At 40.7% G+C, this 20,598-nt stretch overlaps 4 protein-coding genes across 5 annotated transcripts; 2 read left to right on the top strand and 2 right to left on the bottom strand.

The window, feature by feature from the left end:
- LOC104723055 (protein PHLOEM PROTEIN 2-LIKE A1-like) lies at positions 32–1,519 on the top strand. The gene is made up of 3 exons (XM_010441350.2): positions 32–339; positions 604–725; positions 933–1,519. Exons 1-3 carry the CDS (start codon positions 130–132, stop codon positions 1,306–1,308), a joined length of 708 nt encoding a protein of 235 aa, XP_010439652.1. The 5' UTR covers positions 32–129; the 3' UTR covers positions 1,309–1,519.
- LOC104723053 (protein PHLOEM PROTEIN 2-LIKE A2-like) lies at positions 2,349–3,505 on the top strand. 2 transcript variants are annotated; one of them, XM_019232286.1, is made up of 3 exons: positions 2,349–2,704; positions 2,824–2,960; positions 3,043–3,505. In XM_019232286.1, the coding sequence occupies exons 1-3, from the start codon at positions 2,558–2,560 to the stop codon at positions 3,344–3,346; spliced, it is 588 nt and encodes a 195-aa protein (XP_019087831.1). In that variant the 5' UTR covers positions 2,349–2,557; the 3' UTR covers positions 3,347–3,505. The 2 variants fall into 2 exon arrangements, with proteins under 2 accessions (XP_019087831.1, XP_019087830.1); XM_019232285.1 differs by having other exon boundaries at positions 2,821–2,960.
- LOC104723054 (lecithin-cholesterol acyltransferase-like 4) lies at positions 3,428–6,326 on the bottom strand. Its single transcript, XM_010441349.2, has 11 exons — positions 5,943–6,326; positions 5,708–5,799; positions 5,503–5,621; positions 5,257–5,392; positions 5,119–5,170; positions 4,938–5,038; positions 4,642–4,830; positions 4,386–4,543; positions 4,242–4,296; positions 4,083–4,136; positions 3,428–3,965 (listed from the first exon to the last, which is right to left on the bottom strand). Exons 1-11 carry the CDS (start codon positions 6,184–6,186, stop codon positions 3,558–3,560), a joined length of 1,608 nt encoding a protein of 535 aa, XP_010439651.1. The 5' UTR covers positions 6,187–6,326; the 3' UTR covers positions 3,428–3,557.
- LOC104727902 (F-box/kelch-repeat protein At4g19865-like) lies at positions 6,894–10,322 on the bottom strand. Its single transcript, XM_010446962.2, has 2 exons — positions 10,120–10,322; positions 6,894–8,341 (listed from the first exon to the last, which is right to left on the bottom strand). The coding sequence occupies exons 1-2, from the start codon at positions 10,320–10,322 to the stop codon at positions 7,297–7,299; spliced, it is 1,248 nt and encodes a 415-aa protein (XP_010445264.2). The 3' UTR covers positions 6,894–7,296.

Raw genomic sequence — 20,598 nt, 5'->3', positions numbered from 1 at the left:
TATATTTAGGCACTTGGTGTAGTTTCTTTGTCAAGTTGAATATACTGATCTATATATAAGATATTCAAAAATAAGTACATTTCAAAGAGTAAAAGCAAGAAAGATTGCTCAGAGTTATTAACAAAGAAGATGTTTGGCAACAAGGAATCAGAATACTTTGTTCCGGTGAAGAATGAAGCTTCACCAGTGATGACAACTTCAACAATTAAAGCTCCACCGGTGAAATCTCCACATAACTGTGAGGCCATTCTCAGAGACGCAGATCCTCCGGTCTCTGTGTCTTCTGTTAATCTCTTTGAACAGCTACGGTCTGGTGTTTTCTTGAAACCCACGAAACAGGTTAATATTTTTTCCCATCAAAAGAATTAGCTCACTTGTGTTTTTATATTTCCGGAAAACAACAAAAGCACAACGTGTACCATGGTTGTTGCTTCCCCATATTCAAATGCTTCGACAAATAAAATAACACAGAAATAATGGACTAAAGTAAAAATGTCCATATGGTTAGTTCTTTGTTAGAAAAATGAATCTTACTATATTAAGATGGACCATGAATTCATTTGTTTTGGACTTTTGGTTGATATGTTTATATATATTGATCAGATCAAGTATTGGGTGGACGAAAGAAACAGCAACTGCTTCATGCTCTTTGCAAAGAACCTCTCTGTCACTTGGTCTGATGACCCCAACTATTGGACTTGGTTTACCGACAGAGAGTCACCAAAGTAAGATCCATTTCATCCAAATCCCACACTATGATTAGTACTACAAATTAAATGAATATTTTATTACAAATTTGACTTTATTGATTTATTATAAAGTGAGTATGAATCAAAGTTCTTTTGGTACCAAAAATTCGAGAGGTCGATCGACCTAGAATTATTAGCACAAACTGAAAAAGAAAAAAATTCTTCTTATGATGATTTTAAAAGCGAGACAGCTGTGGAAGCTGCGGAATTGGAAAATGTTTGCTGGCTTGACATCGTGGGAAAATTCGACACGAGGAACCTCACTCCGGGGATTACGTACGAGGTGGTCTTTAAGGTGAAGCTAGAGGATCCTGCTTATGGATGGGACACGCCAGTGAACCTAAAGCTAGTCTTGCCTTACGGTAAGGAGAAACCACAGGAGCAAAAGGTGAGTTTAAGGGAACTTCCAAGGTATAAATGGGTCGATATAAGAGTCGGAGAGTTTGTAACTGATAAATCCGCAGCCGGAGAGATCACTTTCTCAATGTATGAGCATGAGGCTGGCGTTTGGAAGAAAGGACTCTTCCTCAAAGGTGTTACAATTCGTCCAAAACATTAATAATTAATATGGCATATAAAGAAAACATAAATTTCCATATACACCAGTGGGCATTCTATGTCCTATATATCATTCACATCATGTTATGTGTATGTTTGTTTGATAAGTCACTAGTTTAAATAACCACTTTGCTATTGGTGGAAAATAAAGCAAACCGTAGAGTTGTAATGTTTTAAGTCTAAATCCGAGTTTTATAATTTGAGTGCCGTAAGTAATTTATGATCCGATCAATGTATATTTATATACATGTCAGGACTCGGGACTATAAGAAAATGACACCGTTTCAACTCAATTACATCACACCTGTCTTCAATTTTTTTCGTTCAAGATGTCGAACGCCATTGGCTAGATTAGTTTACGACTTACGATACATCTTCAGTAACGGCGAAGAATAAGATTTTTGTTCTGTGTCGTCCTCAATAACTATTGAATAATCTGACTTCTCTCTTGTGAATGCATCCAGAGTAAAGAGCTAAACTTATAGAGAATTTTTAAGTAATCTAATAGCTTCTTTTGTACAAAGTACAAACTAATATAAAGGTTGTTATGATTAAATAATCAGTAAAGGGAAAACACAATTGACAACAACTTTTTAATGAGTTGACATGAATATATTTTTGAAAAATGAAAAGTAAAAAAGTTGTGATGTACCTTAAAATTTTTGTTTAAAATGTTAAATCTTATACAAATGATGGCAGAATGAAGTGCTTTTTTTTTTCTCTTCGAATTTCTAAACATACAAATGTTAAATCTCTCAGACGACACTTTTACAATTTTCAGTGTCGGCAACTTCAGAGAATAAACCTATCTTAGAAGATATAGAAACAAATAGAACCTCAAACATGAGGTAGAAAGAAATCAAGTGGATCAGGTTCACATTCTCTTAAGAGTTGTTCGAAAGTCCATTTTCGTGAAGAAAATTGAAGAATAAAGTTAAAAAGAATAAAGAATCAAACATACATGTTTAACAAGACATAAACAAAAGAAAATGGAATATATACCAATCAAAACTTGCTTTGCGGTGTATACAATAGTTTAAATCCTTAGCGTTGATCCTTCAACACAAAATACACTAATGAAGAGTCTTCATCGAACGAGTAATTTAGTTATACGTACAGAACATTCAGGTTGCGTACGGTGTATATAAAGACCTACCCGGAACGACCTCTATAAAGACCTGAAGACAATAGCTAGAGTATAAAAGAAGAACAGAAAAACATATACGGAAACACACACAAGTAATCAAGAAATGGGAATAATATGTTCAATCTTCTCAAAGCCAAAGCCACAAAACAACGAAGCCATACTAAAAGATGCAAACTCTCCTCCTCTTTCACTTGATACGACGTCATCTCCTCAGCTTAAAGATGATGTTTCGTTGAATCACAAGACAGAGGTAGTAAATCTTTTTTCTTAGGTCTCATTTTTTAGCTTTCCTCATCTTTCTATAATTGGTAAATTGATAATGATGTGAGTGCATTAGTTTATATGATTATGAAATTTCTTATTCAGAAGAAGTTGATAGAGGAAGATGAGGGCAAATCAAAGAAAAACAGTTTCATGTTGTACGCGAGAGATCTCTCAATAACATGGGCAGGTTCTCAGTCAAATAAATTTTGGAGTTGGTTCTCTGATCCTGACCAAACATCAAGGTTTGAGTTTTATAACAGAAATCTTGTTACATTTGTCAAATTGGGGTTTTGATTTCATTGTAACATACATATTTGTTTACAGTGATGTAAGAATTGAGGTTGCAAAGACGGAACGAGTAGCTTGGTTAGAAGTTGTAGGAAAATTCGAGACGGAGAAACTAACTCCCAACAGTTTGTACGAGGTTGTGTTTGTGGTTAAGCTAATAGATTCTGCAAAAGGATGGGGATATCGAGTTAACTTCAAACTGGTTCTGCCTACCGGAGACACAAAAGAGCGGCGAGAAAATTTGAATATGTTAGAGAGAAACCGGTGGGTGGAGATTTTGGCCGGTGAGTTCAGGACAACGCCAGAACATCTCTCCGGAAAGATTGAGTTCGATGTTTGAGGTTCAAAGTGGACAGTGGAAGTCTGGTTTGATTGTGCAAGGTGCTGCTATTAGACCCAAGAATTGAAAATTCCAGACTTGTAAGCTTAAAACAATAAATAGAACACGAAATGTATTGTTATGATTTATGTACACGAGGCATGAGATTTATTAGCTATATACAGACACAAAGACGCACTTAACGACACATTACAAAGGTAAGAAGCATTTTTTATGCATCAACCGAGACACTTACAGCATTGAGCTCTACATGTTGTCTACCATCGTTTTGCGGTTGGACGGTTAAGGTTGCACGAGCTTCAGCTTGAGGGTTTTGATCATTTCCAGGTTCAGAGACCGATATGGAGCTCATGGTTGACCCGGCTGTGCCAATATTGTTGTCATCTGACATGATGTCCCACGATTCTTTCACTGAAGCAACCTCGAGTCCGTTCTCGTGGTATTTCTTCATTTCAAAAGTGGTGGGAAGGATAACATAGTCGTTTATTGGGTTGTAGAACGGGTCAGGTTCGCCTACATTTAGCCATTTTTTGAGCATCCGGAAAACACGGTGATCGTTGAGAATTCCTCGGTGCTCACCAGGGACTCCAACTCTTGCTACTGCTTCAAGCCCATCCGCCTAGGAAAAAAACAACCAAAGGAACCGTTGCAAAGAAAAATGATCAACCTAACCAATCAAAAGACACGAGTTTCTATATTGTGATAAGTTTTCGAGAAACACAATCATGCAACATACCATGGCAGATTCTACCGGGACTGTGCCATCACCGTCAACACATATATACGTCGGCTGAAAGTAAAAGAAAGATGATCTAAGATCAGAATTTGAAAAAGAAGGTAATTTTTTCTGTTAAAATGATAGTTGATACCTGAAAAAGGATGAAAATTGTGTTACCTGGAAGTATCTTAGATTTGTGAGATCTTTGACAGGCATCTTCTCATTCCCATAGCTGCAGAGGAGTAAATAAATCAAATTTAGAAAAGCCAAACAAGTTGCAAGAATATAAGAAAAACCGAGACTTCAAATTAAGAAATATACCAGACACTATGAGGGGTTTCTAAAGTGGTCCCATATATGTTATAGAATTTAACTTGAGAAGGAAGCTTAGCAGAGGCTAATACTTTCTTGGTTTTGTGAGTCCACTCCATGATCTTCCAGTTAAAAGGAAGATCGATGGACTCTCCACAATAATCAGCCTGAACATTTGCGTGAAGTATATAGGAAGTCAATGCAACGTCTGTGCCATTTACAACTATGGCATCAAATAAAACGATGGTTGTCACGTGTAACTTACCGTATTATTCGAAAGAGATTTCGTGAAAACTTCAAGGCTTTCCAGGCTACGGTAAGACTCAAGAACAACATCGGAGCTTCCAACTCCATCATTGCTCTGTTTCTCTCTCCACAGCTCTAAAACGGGAGGGATTTCCCATTTGAAATACGGGCAACACATCAGCTCATATATGGATGGACACTCAATAAGCTGAAACAGCAGAAGAAACGAGGGGGAAATTGTATCAACCAATCACTAAAAGAGATCAAACAAACGAGATCAATGACCAAATAGGACTATTGTTATTTGATCATTACCAACTGATGCATGCTCCACTTAGAGACGAAAAAGTTCTGCTCCCAACCATTGACAAATGACATTCCATTCAGTAAAGTCGATGTGATATATCCAGGAGCACCTAAACCGATAATGCGAAAACCAATCAGTCAAGTACTTGTATGGACTACAATCAGAAGTACTACAAGTCTGAGAACTCACCTCGAAATGGAGCAGCAATAGCAATCCAATTCTTTACATACTTCTCAAATATCTGATGACCAAAAATGTCAGACTGAGATGAAAAGATAAAATCTTCGAAAATACTTAAAACGAATAAAGAAAGAGGATTTTACATACATCACTATGCAGACCCATGAAACATTTCACCAACAGTCCTCCCATAGAATGACTTATAACATTAATCTTCTTCTCTCCTGAAGCTTTGTAAACTGTTTCCAACTTTTTAGCAAACTGGTCCAACGTTTCCTGCAGTCTAAAACCCATTGCAACACACAAAAAAAGTCAATACACGGATCACTCAATGTTTACGCTTACGCCAAAGCCTCAATCAAACTCAAAAAAGAGATATGTTTTTTCTCTAACCTGTTGCTTTGCCGGAAATCATAACCAAAACCAAAAAGGGTTTTCCCTTCTTCGAATCCCCATCCAAGCATCTCAACAATCATCTCATGGAAATAGAACACAGACTCACGTCCAACAATCTACAGAAAGTATTCAATCATCCCAAATGAAATGAAAGCTCTAAAAAACAACAATTAAAGAACAAACAAGTAGAGCTTAACCATACCATATCAGGGTCTAAGACATCAATAGCATGAAGCCCAGCTCTATCTTGAGGAACCACAATACTCGTTTTTGGATCAAGAGAGATCGTTTTACCTGTTTCCAGATAAAAATTTAAGAGATTAACAAAGCAAAAGCTGATGACTTTCTAAAAACAAAACACAGAGAAATCAAAAGTCTGAAGTGTTTATAAGAAATTAAAAGGAAAACACTTTTTGTTTTGTTTTGTTTTGTTTTACCAGTTGAAGGATCAAAACGAGACCACATCTTAGTTCGAAACTCGTGATCAGCACCAAAGATCCTAACCCAAACACGTTCTTCTTTCCCGCTCTCATGGTCAACAGCGTTGAGAATCGAGCCAGCGATACCCGGAACCAAAAGAACCGGGTCTAGATTCGGGTCGACATAGGGTTCCTGATTCCGATTTCTAAGCTTCAGCAAAGCCTCCACTGATCGAATGATCTCTTCTAGTAACAGAGACATAGTTGAATTGAATCGATGGCGTGGCAAATTTAAGGCGAGGATGACGAATTCGTGGTTTACCCAATTTTGGGGAAATTAGGGTTGGTGAGAAATTTGAAGGAAGTTTGGAATATAAGCCGTACAAGTTAAGGTGGGGGGAACGAAATAATGGTTATAAATCATGTATCAATCATTAAATAAAAAAGAGTATATCCCAAATGATGGATAATGCAAGATTGAATATTGAATATTAAATATTTGAAACATAAAAATCAATATTAGTTTACGAAAATAAAATAAAAATCATTAAAATAACTCTTCTACAGAGTTCTTGATATCTTTAATAGTATTTTTTTTTTCTTTACTTCAATACTAAGCAAGCCCCAAGGAAAGATAAGTTATTATGAACAAGAAGGGCACATTATTTTCAGATTAAAGCCTTAGTTGTCGTTTTCTACTTTTGTTTTTCGTTCACAGAAGCCTCTATTCAGAACATAGAAGCATCAATTAAAATGTTATAGACACTACTCATGATTTATTGACGAAGATGGTTTTAACTTTCTGAAGCCAAACTCAAATCAGGTGTGAAAGATCATTTGGTGAGATTTTTAGAAGAGGAGAATATGTGTTTGATTATGAGGCAAAGAGTTAATCTATGTTTGGTCGGTGAAGGATGATCCCTACTTGTTAGTAAAGAAAGAGTCAGTTCCCAGGATGATATAGCACAACACAATTACACAACGAATCAGGTTCGTAAATTACAAGAGTTTAGACAAATTATACCGACATACTAAATTAGCCGTAGTTTAACAAAATGTAGCTACTATTAACCTTTAACTAATTGATCATCTCCTTCACTCTTTGTTGCTCTGCTTTTGCCTCTCCCATCTCCTCTTTTCCAACTGATCAACATACACAGGGAAAAAAAGGAAGAATCAACTTTTATATCAAACAAAATAAGCTCAACTCTTCAGTGACTTAGCCAAAAGGGATCCGTGTATATAAGTGTAGAGAAAGATAATGAAGGCCTAACTCATGGATATTGACCAAAGATGGATCTGTGAACCAACTATTTCCAGATACTACAGTTAGATCCTACAGTTCGAACATCATACCTGGGTTACAAGTCAATCAAACCGAGACAACGAGGCAATGCAAGAGCTGACATATTCTAGGGACGGTACGCAAAACATCAACCCTCTCAACAATTCCCCAACGCTCAACTCCATCATCACGCTCTTCTATCACGATTTCCGCACACCAAATCTTCTTCCTATTATCGGGATTACGATTCATATACCCTTCCCAAATAAGCAAGAATTTCCCACCACAGCAAACTAGTTTAGTCTTATGACCCCTTGATCCACCATTCCTCATGTACATCCCTAGTAATGACTCTAACCCTCTCACCGCTTTCCAATAACCATTTACAATGTCATACCACAACAATCGCTTGTTCCAAAAGCCATATGAAACATTCTCCATTATACATTCCCACCTAGCATATATCGCGCTTTCGTTTACACAGTTCTCCCATTCACATCGCTTCGTGTCATAACCATACATCTTTCTTTCTACATTCCCGAACTTAATTTTACCTTCGATCTCTCTGATTCTGCTAATGCGACAGTTACGTATCTCATCACCCGGGTCGGTGAGGCGTTCCCAAGTCTGAGTCCTTGTATCGAACACCTCAGCCCATGATTCGTTCTCTGATCCTTCACATCCTCCCATTACATAGATCTTCTCACCGTAGACACATGTGGGTGCAAATTTCCGTGCTACATTCATACTAGATGCATCGCGCCACGTGTTACTGCGACAATCAAGCACCTGCACTTCAGAGGACGGTTCATAACCGACTAGTCCGCCGCCGAATACATAAATTTCAGAACCAACAACAGCAGTGGCCGTTGATACAGATGGAACATTAGAAGAGCTAATCGGAACCAACAACTGTCCAGCTGTCTTCTTATTCCTTCTCCTCCTCCTTATCATGGAGTCGGGTAGGGTTCGACTGGGGTTAGTCCAAAGTGTGAACCAATGGGGAAATCTATAACTTCCACAATCCCATAGACATACATAGAGACACTGCTCGGTGGTTCCTAGGTGAGCTCTTGCTGCGTAGAGCTCTGTGGAAGAGAGGATTGAACGGAAGGTTTTTGAAATGTGAGTTCTGGAAGTGCTTCAAAAGTTGCCCGTACTGTAAAGCTCTGAAACTTTCCTAAAACGTATTTTTCTTGTCTTTTGGTCCTTTTTGCTATAAAACCTGTAAAACCTTCTTGAAACCTAAAATACTTGATAATAGACAATAAAGCATTGAAATCATACTAAACTCTTACTAAATGCATACTAAAACTATAGCTAAAATGAGTAAAATAATGATGTTATCAACTCCCCCAGACTTAGACTTTGCTTGTCTTCAAGAAAATAATCAGAATAAATCATGGAAAAGAGGTTTTGAAAATACTGGGAATTCACTTATCTTCGGGGATATTGTCTTTGCACTCTTCTTCGCCTTGACATTAGGAACTTCCATTTGTAATCCACCATGAGAATCATCAACGCTCATTTATCCCACAATTCTTTAGAGTTTCCAGAATCTCCATTGTCATATCTTTACATAAATTAAAGCAATAATAAAAAGTGAAATCTTACCAAGGGAAAATCGATCAATGGCTGGCAGACTCTCTTCAAGCCAAGACTTTTTTCATATGATTCCTTTCCTCTCCCTTTTCTCACTTTTTCTCTTTTTTTTTAATCAAAGGTGTAGGCGAATACTGGGGTCATCGGTAATGTACCTACCCCTCGCTTCCAAGCTTTGTGTGATCATTTGACTCAAGAGTAGAATAATGAGGTCACAGGTCATTTACCTACCCCTCTAAACTGATCAAAATCATCTCATCTTTTATTCTTTTTTTTTTTTATTTTTTTTTCTCTTTTTTTTTATTGAAGGGAAGAGAGAGGGGAACATACTCTTGAAGAAGTGCAATGTCTTGTGTGGCTTGAATGTAGAGATCTAGTCCAATGTATACCAATTCCCAGGGCTTGAAAATTAAGTCCGGTTTAGGTCCTATAAAAGTTAGAGACAACGTTAGATCATCTGAATATCCATCGAATAGGGACTTGGGGATTGTTGAGTCGGCTCACAGTCTTTCCAAACTTTGGTTCTGTTGTCAAGCATAATCAAGAGTCATAAGAGTGTTAATCCAAATCAAATAAACCGTTAGAATAAGATCATAATCCCCTACTAGTTTTGACTCAATAAAAAAAAAATATGTGACTCGATAAAAACTTCAAAATTATTGATGTAAAAAGTGGAAAAAGGTCTCAAGTCAACAAAATAGAAAGTAGCATTAGTATAGGATGGAACATCCTTCCCCCCCAAACTTAAATCACACCGTCCTCGGTGGGAGAAAAGAAAGAGATGAGGATTAAAAATCATAAGGAAAAGTGTAGGGTTTAAGAACAATGTCACCTTGATGGAATGATGTTTGTCGACTCTTAGACATTTTATGGGTTGCCCAAAAATTGTCTAGAGTTTGGTTGTGGAATGAAAATGTGGTGAATAACCGTTTATACTTCCTTTGGTTGCTTGACATCAAGTATGAACTAGGCTAAGTCCAATCGAATTGTGTTTGATATATCTCTAAATGCATCCTCCTTGAAACAAAAACCTAAAACCATCAATAATAATGAGAAAATAAAAATAACAAAAATATACCTAAATAAAAGAATGGTGATGTAGTGACCCTCACTAGGGGTAAAAATCCCAAAATAAAAGTTCGAAGGAATGACTCGGAAAGAACTCAAAAAAGAAGAGGAGAGAAAATGAAGGAGATTGACCGAGAGAGGTCCGAAGAAAATCGACGAACCGGAGAATGGCGAGTCAAGCCAAAATGAGCCAAGGTGCGATCAAGACTCTATGTCCCGATCGGAACAACCGCGACCTACCCGGAATCAAGTGCGCGGGTCAGTAACGGTACAGACTGAGTAGACACGGGAAGGATGAACGTGTGCGGAGTGGAGAAGTTCCCGACGATGGCCGAGGAAGGACCGAGAAGTCCTGGACGAAGGACGAGAATGACGGAGTGTTGACCGGACAGAGAAGTCACAAACGAGGAAGTTGCGGATGGACGGTAAAGTGTCGGACTCATCGGACACGGACCGTGCCACGTACCGCCTACCGTACCGCGGTACCATCGACCGACCAGACAAAGTTCTGGATTTTAAGGAACTGTTGTCTCCTTTGTTTTGGCCAATAGAAATGCATGCAAAATAGTGGGGGACAAGAATATTATTCTTTTGGAGGAAGGCCAATCACGTTTCATGCAAGAGAAAGTGGAAGACATAATCATTTGTCTTTCTAAAAAGTGGCCAATAAGAATTCATGCACAAGTTGGTGGGAGACAAAGAAAATTCCATTGGACAAGTGTGATTCATGCAAATTTTGTGGCTCACAAATGACCCAAGTGTGCGCCCAAAGGAGTGGAGAAGAGAAGAGAAGTGCTCGCCATGCATTGGCTGAATAGGCCGCCCAAAGCTCACACCATTCCACTATATATAGACCCCCTTGGTGCCCATTTCGTGGTTCATCATCCCTTAGAGAAAAGAGAGAAGTTAGAGAGAGAGAGCTAGAAAGTTAAGGAGAGAGTGTTCTTCCTTAGCAGCTTTTCTCTTCCGCGAGTAGCTAGCCGCGTCTGCTTAGGCCGTTCCGCGTTGCTAGCTAGGACTAGAAGCCTGTTAGATTTGTTTCTTCCCGCCAAGTGCAGGTGGGGTTTCTAATTGTTTTTGCTTAGGATTTACGGGCTAAATCTAGGCATTTTTCGTTGGGTTATTAGGTAGATTCGTTTCTTTTCTTCTAGATTGATTTCTAGGAAGTTAAGTCTCTTTTCTTGCTTCCTTGCATGTTGGTGTGAGGTTGTGTCTAGCTCTTAGTCTCTAGAATTTTTATTCTAGTTTCTTAAGTTGCTTATTTGTTTGTTGCATGATTGCTTGTAGGCTTTGCATGCTGGGTTTAGCTCTTAGTCTCTAGAATTTTTATTCTAGTTTCTTGTTTGGGTTGCATGACTGCTGTGTGCTTTGCATGTTTGTGTTAGTTGGTTGCATGTTTAGCGCTTAGTCTCTAAATGACCTCTAGTTTCTTAGGCTTGCATGTCAGTGGTAGTTGTTTGCATGCTTAGCGCTTAGTCTCTAGATATTTCTCTAGTTACTCAGGCTTGCATGTGGTGTAGCATAGTGGCATTTTACTTGATTTTCTTGCTTGAATTTCTTGTTCAGTTGCACTTGGTAAGAGGTTAGTCGCGGACTAGATCGTGCGCGAGGTGAAATGCCCGTTCACAGGTTACAGTGCCGGAGAGCCTAAAATTTGGTAAGGATACTTGTAAATTGATGAGCTTAAAAACCATAAAAACTCAAGGTATCAATTGTTATAGGTCTTAATGCGTGTAGTCGCGAGAAATTCCGGCTAGCGTAGTAAGACTTGGTATGGCTGTCCTCATGATCCGTGCCACATACAGCCGCGTGCATGTAACCCATGTCGTGAGTTGTAGGGTTTGTGACGAAGAGCTCGGAGGATACTGGGCTCGCTACCCTGGACGATGCTGTCTACACGACGGTGTAGCTTGAGTGATGTTCCGGTTGCGTGCCTTTGTGGCTGCAGCGCGGGTGTTCACACGGGTATTGAGGAGAGGAAGCATACCAGGTCCATAACTAAAACTTGTTTAAGAAGTTAATATAATTTAATTTCTTTTATTCAAGTTTATTGCTTTTGTTGTTGCTTGCTTGCTTGTGTAAGTGCTTTATTGCTTTTATTGCTTGCTTGCTTGTTTGTTTGATTGCTTGCTAGATTAGTTTGCATAGCTCGCTATCTTCCGCATTGCTTTCTCTAATTGAGTGTTGCATTGTTTGCTTGCTTGCATGCTGATAGATTCGTCTTGCATGTTGATACCATAGCATTGCATGTTGTTTGCTTGCTTGCATGTTGATAGCTTCGTCTTGCATGTTGATAGCTAGCATTGCATGTTGTTTGCTTAGTCTTGCATGATGTTAGCTTAGGCTTTCATGTAATTCTCTAGCTTTTTTGTCGCATGTTGCGTGCTGGGGTTGGGGTTGGTTTTGGTTTCTTGTTAGGTTTCCGAACTCACTGAGTGTTTTAGCACTCAAGACTCCATAATTTGTTTTGCAGGTAACCTTAGTGGGGAAAAATCCTTAGAGGGAGCGCAGGACGTTAGGCCAGCCGGTGTAGAATTGCATTGCCTTTGCAAATTGTTTTCCTTGTAAAATTTAAGTTATCGTGTTTTGGCCTTAGGCTTGGCGCCATTTTCGTTTGAATGTTTTCTGAACTTGTTTTATGAAGTAAATAAAGTATGAAAGTTATTTTCATTAAAGTTGTGTGGTTCTAGCCTTGTCCGGGCCTACACAACGCACCAGGCCGCGAGGGTTGCAAAGCCTAAGTAGTCTTGGTTGCGGGTGGAATTTTGCTAGGGAGGACTTGTCGGGAAGTCTGCAGCTTCCATCCCTCGACTGGACAACCTCGGCGCAGTTCCCATAGTGGCGTTCCGTGACTGTCCGTTGGCCTGTCCGGTCATAGGATGGTTCGGGGGCGTTACAACGGTGGTATCAGAGCATGGTTATGATGCTCGTGGAACACACGTCTTCAAATGTTTTATCGAGTAAATGAGTCGCAAAGGCAATTTTAGGAAACCGGTACGTCCTTGTGCATTTTTAGGTAGTTGGGATTAGGACTTAACCCTTGGATGCTGGTGCAGATGTCAGACCAGGGAAGTGAAGAGGGATGGTCGTGGGGTGATTCAAGAGCTGATGGAGAAGAGTGGCGAGGCTCACCGGAGGGTGAACAATTTAATGATGGAGGAGAATGGCAAGACTCATTGGAGTGTGATCAATATGATGCCGAAGAGGAAGGACAAGAATCGTTGAACAATGATTCGTGTGATGATGTAGATCAAAGGCAAAAACTGTTGGACAGTGATCCACATGATGTCGAGAGAAAGACAAAACCAAGTGAGAATGACGAACAAGCGACAGAAAGGTCGAGTGCGAAAGGAAGTGAGTCACAAGAATTTTCATACCGATCAAGTTCCAGAGCAAGAGCAAGTTATAGGAGAGAAAGGAAGTTTGGTGCTTCCAATGAAGGAGATTGGTGTTGTGCGCGGGATAATAATCCTGTTTGACAGCCATCAAGTTTCGGTCAAAGACCATTTGGAGTGCGATCTACAAATCATGAATCATATGAGCAAAGGAGGATGCCGCCAAGGCAAATGAATGTACCCGAGAAGCCAAACAAAGGAAGTATACCCGGAGAGATAAGACGAATGAGCGCGCGCGAAGAGCCAAGACTTCCAGAGATTGGAGCAAGAGACCCTGTGATAATTGTGTTGCAAGAGATGCTAGAATTTATGTGGCGACAACAAGTGTCAAGCCCAAGTACATCAGAGTCCCCCAGCGTTCTAAGGATTGTGGCAATCATGAGACATTTGAGAACCAAGTATTTTCGAGGAGGAACAAGAATGTTCGAAGCAGAACAGTGGCTGCAAAACTTGGAGAGGAATTTTGATGTAATTCGATGTCAAGAAGACTACAAGAAAGATATTGCCGAGCATTACTTGAAGAGCGATGCAAGCGATTAGTGGACCAGTGTGAAGAAACACTATGGTCAAAGGAATCCAACATGGATAGATTTTCGAAGGGAGTTCAAACAGAAATATTTTCTACCGGAGGCCGGAGATAAATTGGAGACCGACTTCAGCAAGATTGATACTTGAGTTCTTATGGTTTTTAAGCTCATAATTTTACAAGTATCAAAACTAGTTATCACCTTTGTTACTAGAACATTTCGAACTAGTAACTGGTATAACCTCACAGCACATGCATTTAAACTAGAAAATCACAAAAGAAATTCAAGTAAAAATGCAACTAAATGCTCATGCAAACCGTTCACTAGATGGATGTCTTTAATCCCCACTTAGTCCGGTGAAATATGTGCCTGGACTCACAGAAAACCGGCGATCTCTTGTTGAAGCTCCCTCACGGCACATTTGAATCCCCTCCTTTGTTGAAATTGATATCCTTCTCGATTTAACACTTTGCAATGGTCGATAGTCTTGGCTTGCTTCTTCTTTCCTTCACTCTTTCTCCCTTGCGGCAACACTTCTCTCCTTTCTCTCTTCTTTCTCTCTTCCTCTCCTTTCTCTCTTTCTCTTCTTCTCCCTTAAGATTTTTTTTTGCGAAATGAGAAAGGATGGAGGTCTTTATATAGAGAAAGTGGGCGGCAAAATGGCCCAATGCATGCTAGGCGAGTTCTCATCTTCAAAGCCACCATAATGCATGTGTGTACACTTGTTAAGTGAGCACAACACTTGTCCAAGGGAATCTTCTTTTGTCCCCCACACACTTCTCGCATGAAAGATGATTAGCCACTTTTAGAAAGTAGAAATGATGATGCTTCCCGCTTAGTGTTGCATGTATTCTCTTTGGCCAATTTTGTGAAAACATAATGATTATGTTTCTTCGCTTTTTGCATTAATTCCTATTGGTCAATTAAGGAATCTTGTCTGGTCGCGATGCTATACCGCGGTGCAGTCGACTGACCATGTCGCGGCACGGTCACAGACGACTCTGCGGTATGTCTCGGGTCTGCGGTATGTCTTGGGTTATTAGGTAGATTCGTTTCTTTTCTTCTAGATTGATTTCTAGGAAGTTAAGTCTCGTTTCTTGCTTCCTTGCATGTTGGTGTGAGGTTGTGTCTAGCTCTTAGGATCTAGAATTTTTATTCTAGTTTCTTAAGTTGCTTATTTTTTTGTTGCATGATTGCTTGTAGGATTTGCATGCTGGGTTTAGCTCTTAGTCTCAAGAATTTTTATTCTAGTTTCTTAAGTTGCTTGTTTGGGTTGCATGATTGCTGTGTGCTTTGCATGTTTGTGTTAGTTGGTTGCATGTTTAGCGCTTAGTCTCTAGATGACCTCTAGTTTCTTAGGCTTGCATGTCAGTGGTAGTTTTTTGCATGCTTAGCGCTTAGTCTCTAGATATTTCTCTAGTTACTCAGGCTTGCATGTGGTGTAGCATAGTGGCATTTTAATTGTAAATTTATGAACTTAAAAACCATAAAAACTCAAGGTATCAATTGTTATAGGTCTTAATGCGTGTAGTCATGAGAAATTCTGGCTAGCGTAGTAAGACTTGGTATGGCTGTCCTCATGATCCGTGCCACATACAGCCGCGTGCAGGTAACCCATGTCATGAGTTGTAAGGTTGGTGACGAAGAGCTCGGAGGATACTCGGCTCGCTACCCTGGCCGATGCTGTCTACATGACGGTGTAGCTTGAGTGATGTTCCGGTTGCGTGCCTTTGTGGCTGCAGCGCGGGTGTTCACAAGGGTATTGAGGAGAGGAAGCATTCCGGGCCCATAACTAAAACTTGTTTAAGAAGTTAATATAATTTAATTTCTTTTATTCAAGTTTATTGTTGTTGTTGTTGCTTGCTTGCTTGTGTAAGTGCTTTATTGCTTTTATTGCTTGCTTGCTTGTTTGTTTGATTGCTTGCTAGATTAGTTTGCGTAGCTCGCTATCTTCCGCATTGCTTTCTCTGATTGAGTGTTGCATTGTTTGCTTGCTTGCATGTTGATAGCTTCGTCTTGCATGTTGATAGCTTAGCATTGCATGTTGTTTTCTTGCTTGCATGTTGATAGCTTCGTCTTGCATGTTGATAGCCTAGCATTGCATGTTGTTTGCTTGCTTGCATGTTGATAGCTTCGTCTTGCATGTTGATTGCTTAGCATTGCATGTTGTTTGCTTAGTCTTGCATGATGTTAGCTTAGGCTTTCATGTAATTCTCTAGCTTGCTTGTTGCTTGTTGCTTGCTGGGTTTGGGGTTGGGTTTGGTTTCTTGTTAGGTTTCCGAACTCACTTAGTGTTTTAGCACTCAAGACTCCATAATTAGTTTTGCAGGTAACCTTAGTGGGGGAAAAGCCTTAGAGGGAGCGTAGGACGTTAGGCCAGCCGGTGTAGAATTGCATTGCCTTTGCAAATTGTTTTCCTTGTAAAATTTAAGTTATCGTGTTTTGGCCTTAGGCTTGGCGCCATTTTCGTTTGAATGTTTTCTGAACTTGTTTTATGAAGTAAATAAAGTATGAAAGTTATTTTCATTAAAGTTGTGTGGTTCTAGCCTTGTCCGGGCCTACACAACGCACCAGGCCGCGAGGGTTGCAAAGCCTAAGTAGTCTTGGTTGCGGGTGGAATTTTGCTAGGGAGGACTTGTCGGGAAGTCTGCAGCTTCCATCCCTCGACTGGACAACCTCGGCGCAGTTCCCATAGTGGCGTTCCGTGACTGTCCGTTGGCCTGTCCGGTCATAGGATGGTTCGGGGGCGTTACAACGGTGGTATCAGAGCATGGTTATGATGCTCGTGGAACACACGTCTTCAAATGTTTTATCGAGTAAATGAGTCGCAAAGGTAATTTTAGGAAATCGGTACGTCCTTGTGCATTTTTAGGTAGGTGGGATTAGGACTTAGCCTTGGATGCTGGTGCAGATGTCATACCAGGGAAGTGAAGAGGGATGGTCGTGGGGTGATTCAAGAGCTGATGGAGAAGAGTGGCGAGGCTCACCGGAGGGTGAACAATTTAATGATGGAGGAGAATGGCAAGACTCATTGGAGTGTGATCAATATGATGCCGAAGAGGAAGGACAAGAACCGTTGAACAATGATTCGTGTGATGATGGAGATCAAAGGCAAAAACTGTTGGACAGTGATCCACATGATGTCGAGAGAAAGACAAAACCAAGTGAGAATGACGAACGAGCGACAGAAAGGTCGAGTGCCAAAGGAAGTGAGTCGCAAGAATTCTCATACCAATCAAGTTCCAGAGCAAGAGCAAGTTATAGGAGAGAAAGGAAGTTTGGTGCTTCCAATGAAGGAGATTGGTGTTGTCCGCGGGATAATAATCCTGTTTGACAGCCATCAAGTTTTGGTCAATGACCATTTGGAGTGCGATCTACAAATCATGAATCATATGAGCAAAGGAGGATGCTGCCAAGGCAAACGAATGTACCTGAGAAGCCAAGAAAAGGAAGTATACCCGGAGAGATAAGACGAATGAGCGCGCGCGAAGAGCCAAGACTTCCAGAGATTGGAGCAAGAGACCCTGTGATAATTGTGTTGCAAGAGATGCTAGAATTTATGTGGCGACAACAAGTGTCAAGCCCAAGTACATCAGAGTCCCCCATCGTTCTAACGATTGTGGCAATCATGAGACATTTGAGAACCAAGTATTTTCGAGGAGGAACAAGCATGTTCGAAGCAGAACAATGGCTGCAAAACTTGGAGAGGAATTTCGATGTAATTCGATGTCAAGAAGACTACAAGAAAGATATTGCCGAGCATTACTTGAAGAGCGATGCAAGCGATTGGTGGACCAGTGTGAAGAAACACTATGGTCAAAGGAATCCAACATGGATAGATTTTCGAAGGGAGTTCGAACAGAAATATTTTCTACCGGAGGCCGGAGATAAATTGGAGACCGAGTTCATGCGCTTAGAAGAAGGCGTGAGGAGCGTTCGAGAGTTGGAGTCAATTTTTTGTTCGACTACGAAGACAACGGAGTAGGCTAAGGTCTGTAGCGTATCAGCAAACCGATGGATCGGTTGGAAGAGCTATGAACGTGGAGAAAAGATTGGGAAGGGAGAAGAAAGCAATGCACCAAGACCATGGGAGGAGCAAGGCAAATATGATGCCAAGTGTTGGCACAAATCGGAAGAGGAGACTATCCGACCAAGGAGGTCGTAGTGCAAGCTCAAAGAAAGGAGGAGAAGTTGTATGTCACTCATGTGGAGAGCGAGGCCATTATTTTCGTGAGTGTTCAAAAGGAGGAAAGAGTCATCTGCCTGTTCCATCTCACATCATATGTTTCAGCTGTGGCAAGAGTGGCCATTACATGGCAGCCTGCCCACTGATCGATGCCAAGAAGCGGTGCAAGAAGCAAGAGATCCCCCACTGACCAGTCCCAAAGGAGAGCAACCGTAGAAGCAGCAAGTAGGAAGGGATCGTGTGTATCCTTTCCATTAGGTAGTTAACCCTTAGACCTTTAGAACCGTGCGGCGATCGGGAAGGTAAGTATGGGCGCTAACTCCCTCTTTGTGTGTTTGTGTGTTTGTTTGTTTGGTGTTTGTTTGCTTGTTGTGTTTGTTGCTTGTCTAGGCTTGTTGTAGCATTTTTTTTCAGTGCTAGTCCAAGTTCTAGGTGTTGTGTGGGAAGCCTTCTAGCTAAGCGTTTTAAAGAACCCTTAGTGCTAGGCTGTGTAGGGAAACCTTTGTGTTCTAGGTTGAACCTTTGTGTTCTAGGTTGAACCTTTTCCCAGCTATATAGTGGAATCGTGAGTGTGGAGTTTGGTCGAGCAAGTTGGAGTGGTGGCCAAAAGCAATTTTGTGTTCGAGAAGAACTGGCCAAGTTGAAGTGCGAAGAAGAAGAGGATATTGAATGGCAAAGAAAATCAAAGAGAAAAACCAATTAAGCATGAAAAAGAGGGTGCAAGAAAATAATGAATGGCGAAGAAGGTGAAGCAAATTTTATGCTCTATGACAGAAACCAGTGAGGATCTATCAAACCAAACTTGGTGGATGAGCAAAGAATGCGTCAAAGTGTGGAGGACATGGATGGCAAAGGAGATAAAGCATTATTGTGCTATGTGGCGAGATGAGTGAGGTTTATCCAACCAAACCTCATAAGCGAAGGAGTTCGCAGATGAAGACACCCAACGAAGGTGGAGAAGTCGTTAGCGTCTACCAAGATCATTTGATCAAGTCTAATGACAAAATCAATCAAGGACATGGAGGTTATGAGAAAAGAATACGGAAACCAAGAAATACCGGAGGAGAAGCTATGCGAAATGCGAAGCTAAAAAAAAAAAAAAGAGTCGGAGAAGTTAAAGTCCAGTAGAGCGCAAAACTAAAGGAATCGGAGAATTTAAAGTTTAAGGAGTGCGAGGCTAAAGGAGCCAGAGAAATTAAGTTATATGAAGTACGAAGCCAATGAATCGGAGAATGCAAATTGTGCGACAAACACAAAGCGAAGAAGTCGGAGTGAACCATGTTACACGAAGAAGACAAGGAGTCAAGAGAAAGCTGAAGAAAGAAAAGGATCGAGACAAGGATTTAAGGAGGTGGACAAGTTGTGGTACAATAAAGAAATAACTTTAGTACCCAAAGAATTAGGAGTATGGAAAATTAAACAGATGCTGGAGATGAAGAACCTTTTCAATGGCGCCAGCCAATGGCGTGAGTGGAACAAGTGAATAATGAAGTAGACAACGTCAACGGTGTTGGCAAGGTCAAGCAATGGTGTAAAGAACGATAAAGGAACAAATAAGTCAAGAAGGACTCGTAAAGACCAAAGGGAAGGAAGGGAAGTTCAATCTTCCAGAAGCATTGCAGCGGAGGCAATAATGTAATGGTGATCACGGTGGTAGCAGAATGAAGACGCAGATGACAAGAGGCGTCGGCATCACAAGAAAAGGAGGAGAAGACCTTAGAATTCGAGGACAAATTCTTATAAGAGGGGGAGAATGTTGTGACCCTCACTAGGGGTAAAAATCCCAAAATAAAAGTTCAAAGGAATGACTCGGAAAGAACTCAAAAAGGAAGAGGAGAGAAAATGAAGGAGATTGACCGAGAGAGGTTCGAAGAAAATCGACGAACCGGAGAATGGCGAGTCAAGCCAAAATGAGACAAGGTGCGATCAAGACTCTATATCCCGATCGGAACAACCGTGACCTACCCGGAATCAAGTGCGCGGGTCAGTAACGGTACAAACCAAGTACATGCGAGAAGGATGAACGTGTGCAGAATGGAGAAGTTCTGGACGGTGGCAGAGGAAGGACCGGGAAGTCTTGGACGAAGGACGAGAATGACGGAGTGTGGACGGGACAGAGAAGTCACGGACAAGGAAGTTGCGGATGGACGGTAAAGTGTCGGACTCATTGGACACGGACCGTGCCGCATACCGCCTACCGTACCGCGGTACCATCGACCAACCAGAGAAAGTTCTGGATTTTAAGGAACTTTTGTCTTCTTTGTTTTGGCCAATAGAAATGCATGCAAAATAGTGGGGGACAAGAATATTATTCTTTTGGAGGAAGGCCAATCACGTTTCATGCAAGAGAAAGTGGAAGACATAATCATTTGTCTTTCTAAAAAGTGGCCAATAAGGATTCATGCACAAGTGAGTGGCCGACAAAGAAAATTCCATTGGACAAGTGTGATTCATGCAAATTTTGTGGCTCACAAATGACCCAAGTGTGCGCCCAAAAGAGTGGAGAAGAGAAGAGAAGTGCTCGCCATGCATTGGCTGAATGTGCCGCCCAAAGCTCACACCATTCCACTATATATAGACCCCCTTGGTGCCCATTTCGTGGTTCATCATC

Source organism: Camelina sativa, chromosome 11, assembly GCF_000633955.1.
Source record: "Camelina sativa cultivar DH55 chromosome 11, Cs, whole genome shotgun sequence".
NCBI lineage: Eukaryota > Viridiplantae > Streptophyta > Magnoliopsida > Brassicales > Brassicaceae > Camelina > Camelina sativa.
The sequence above is the reverse complement of the archived record's forward strand: the minus strand, read 5'-3'. Positions and strand labels throughout refer to the sequence as shown.

Bases quoted from the DNA above. Each gene is read 5' to 3' on its own strand.
- LOC104723055 (XM_010441350.2), top strand. From the start codon at position 130: ATGTTTGGCAACAAGGAATCAGAATACTTTGTTCCGGTGAAGAATGAA. The intron at 340-603 runs GTTAATATTTTT...TATATTGATCAG, and splicing joins TCTTGAAACCCACGAAACAG to ATCAAGTATTGGGTGGACGA. The intron at 726-932 runs GTAAGATCCATT...TGATTTTAAAAG, and splicing joins ACCGACAGAGAGTCACCAAA to CGAGACAGCTGTGGAAGCTG.
- LOC104723053 (XM_019232285.1), top strand. From the start codon at position 2,558: ATGGGAATAATATGTTCAATCTTCTCAAAGCCAAAGCCACAAAACAAC. The intron at 2,705-2,820 runs GTAGTAAATCTT...TTTCTTATTCAG, and splicing joins CGTTGAATCACAAGACAGAG to AAGAAGTTGATAGAGGAAGA. The intron at 2,961-3,042 runs GTTTGAGTTTTA...ATTTGTTTACAG, and splicing joins GATCCTGACCAAACATCAAG to TGATGTAAGAATTGAGGTTG.
- LOC104723054 (XM_010441349.2), bottom strand. From the start codon at position 6,186: ATGTCTCTGTTACTAGAAGAGATCATTCGATCAGTGGAGGCTTTGCTG. The intron at 4,544-4,641 runs GTAAGTTACACG...GCAAATGTTCAG, and splicing joins AATCTCTTTCGAATAATACG to GCTGATTATTGTGGAGAGTC. The intron at 4,297-4,385 runs GTATATTTCTTA...ACTCCTCTGCAG, and splicing joins GAAACCCCTCATAGTGTCTG to CTATGGGAATGAGAAGATGC.
- LOC104727902 (XM_010446962.2), bottom strand. From the start codon at position 10,322: ATGAGTCCGACACTTTACCGTCCATCCGCAACTTCCTCGTTTGTGACT. The intron at 8,342-10,119 runs GTAGGTCGCGGT...AAGCACTTCCAG, and splicing joins ACCCGCGCACTTGATTCCGG to AACTCACATTTCAAAAACCT.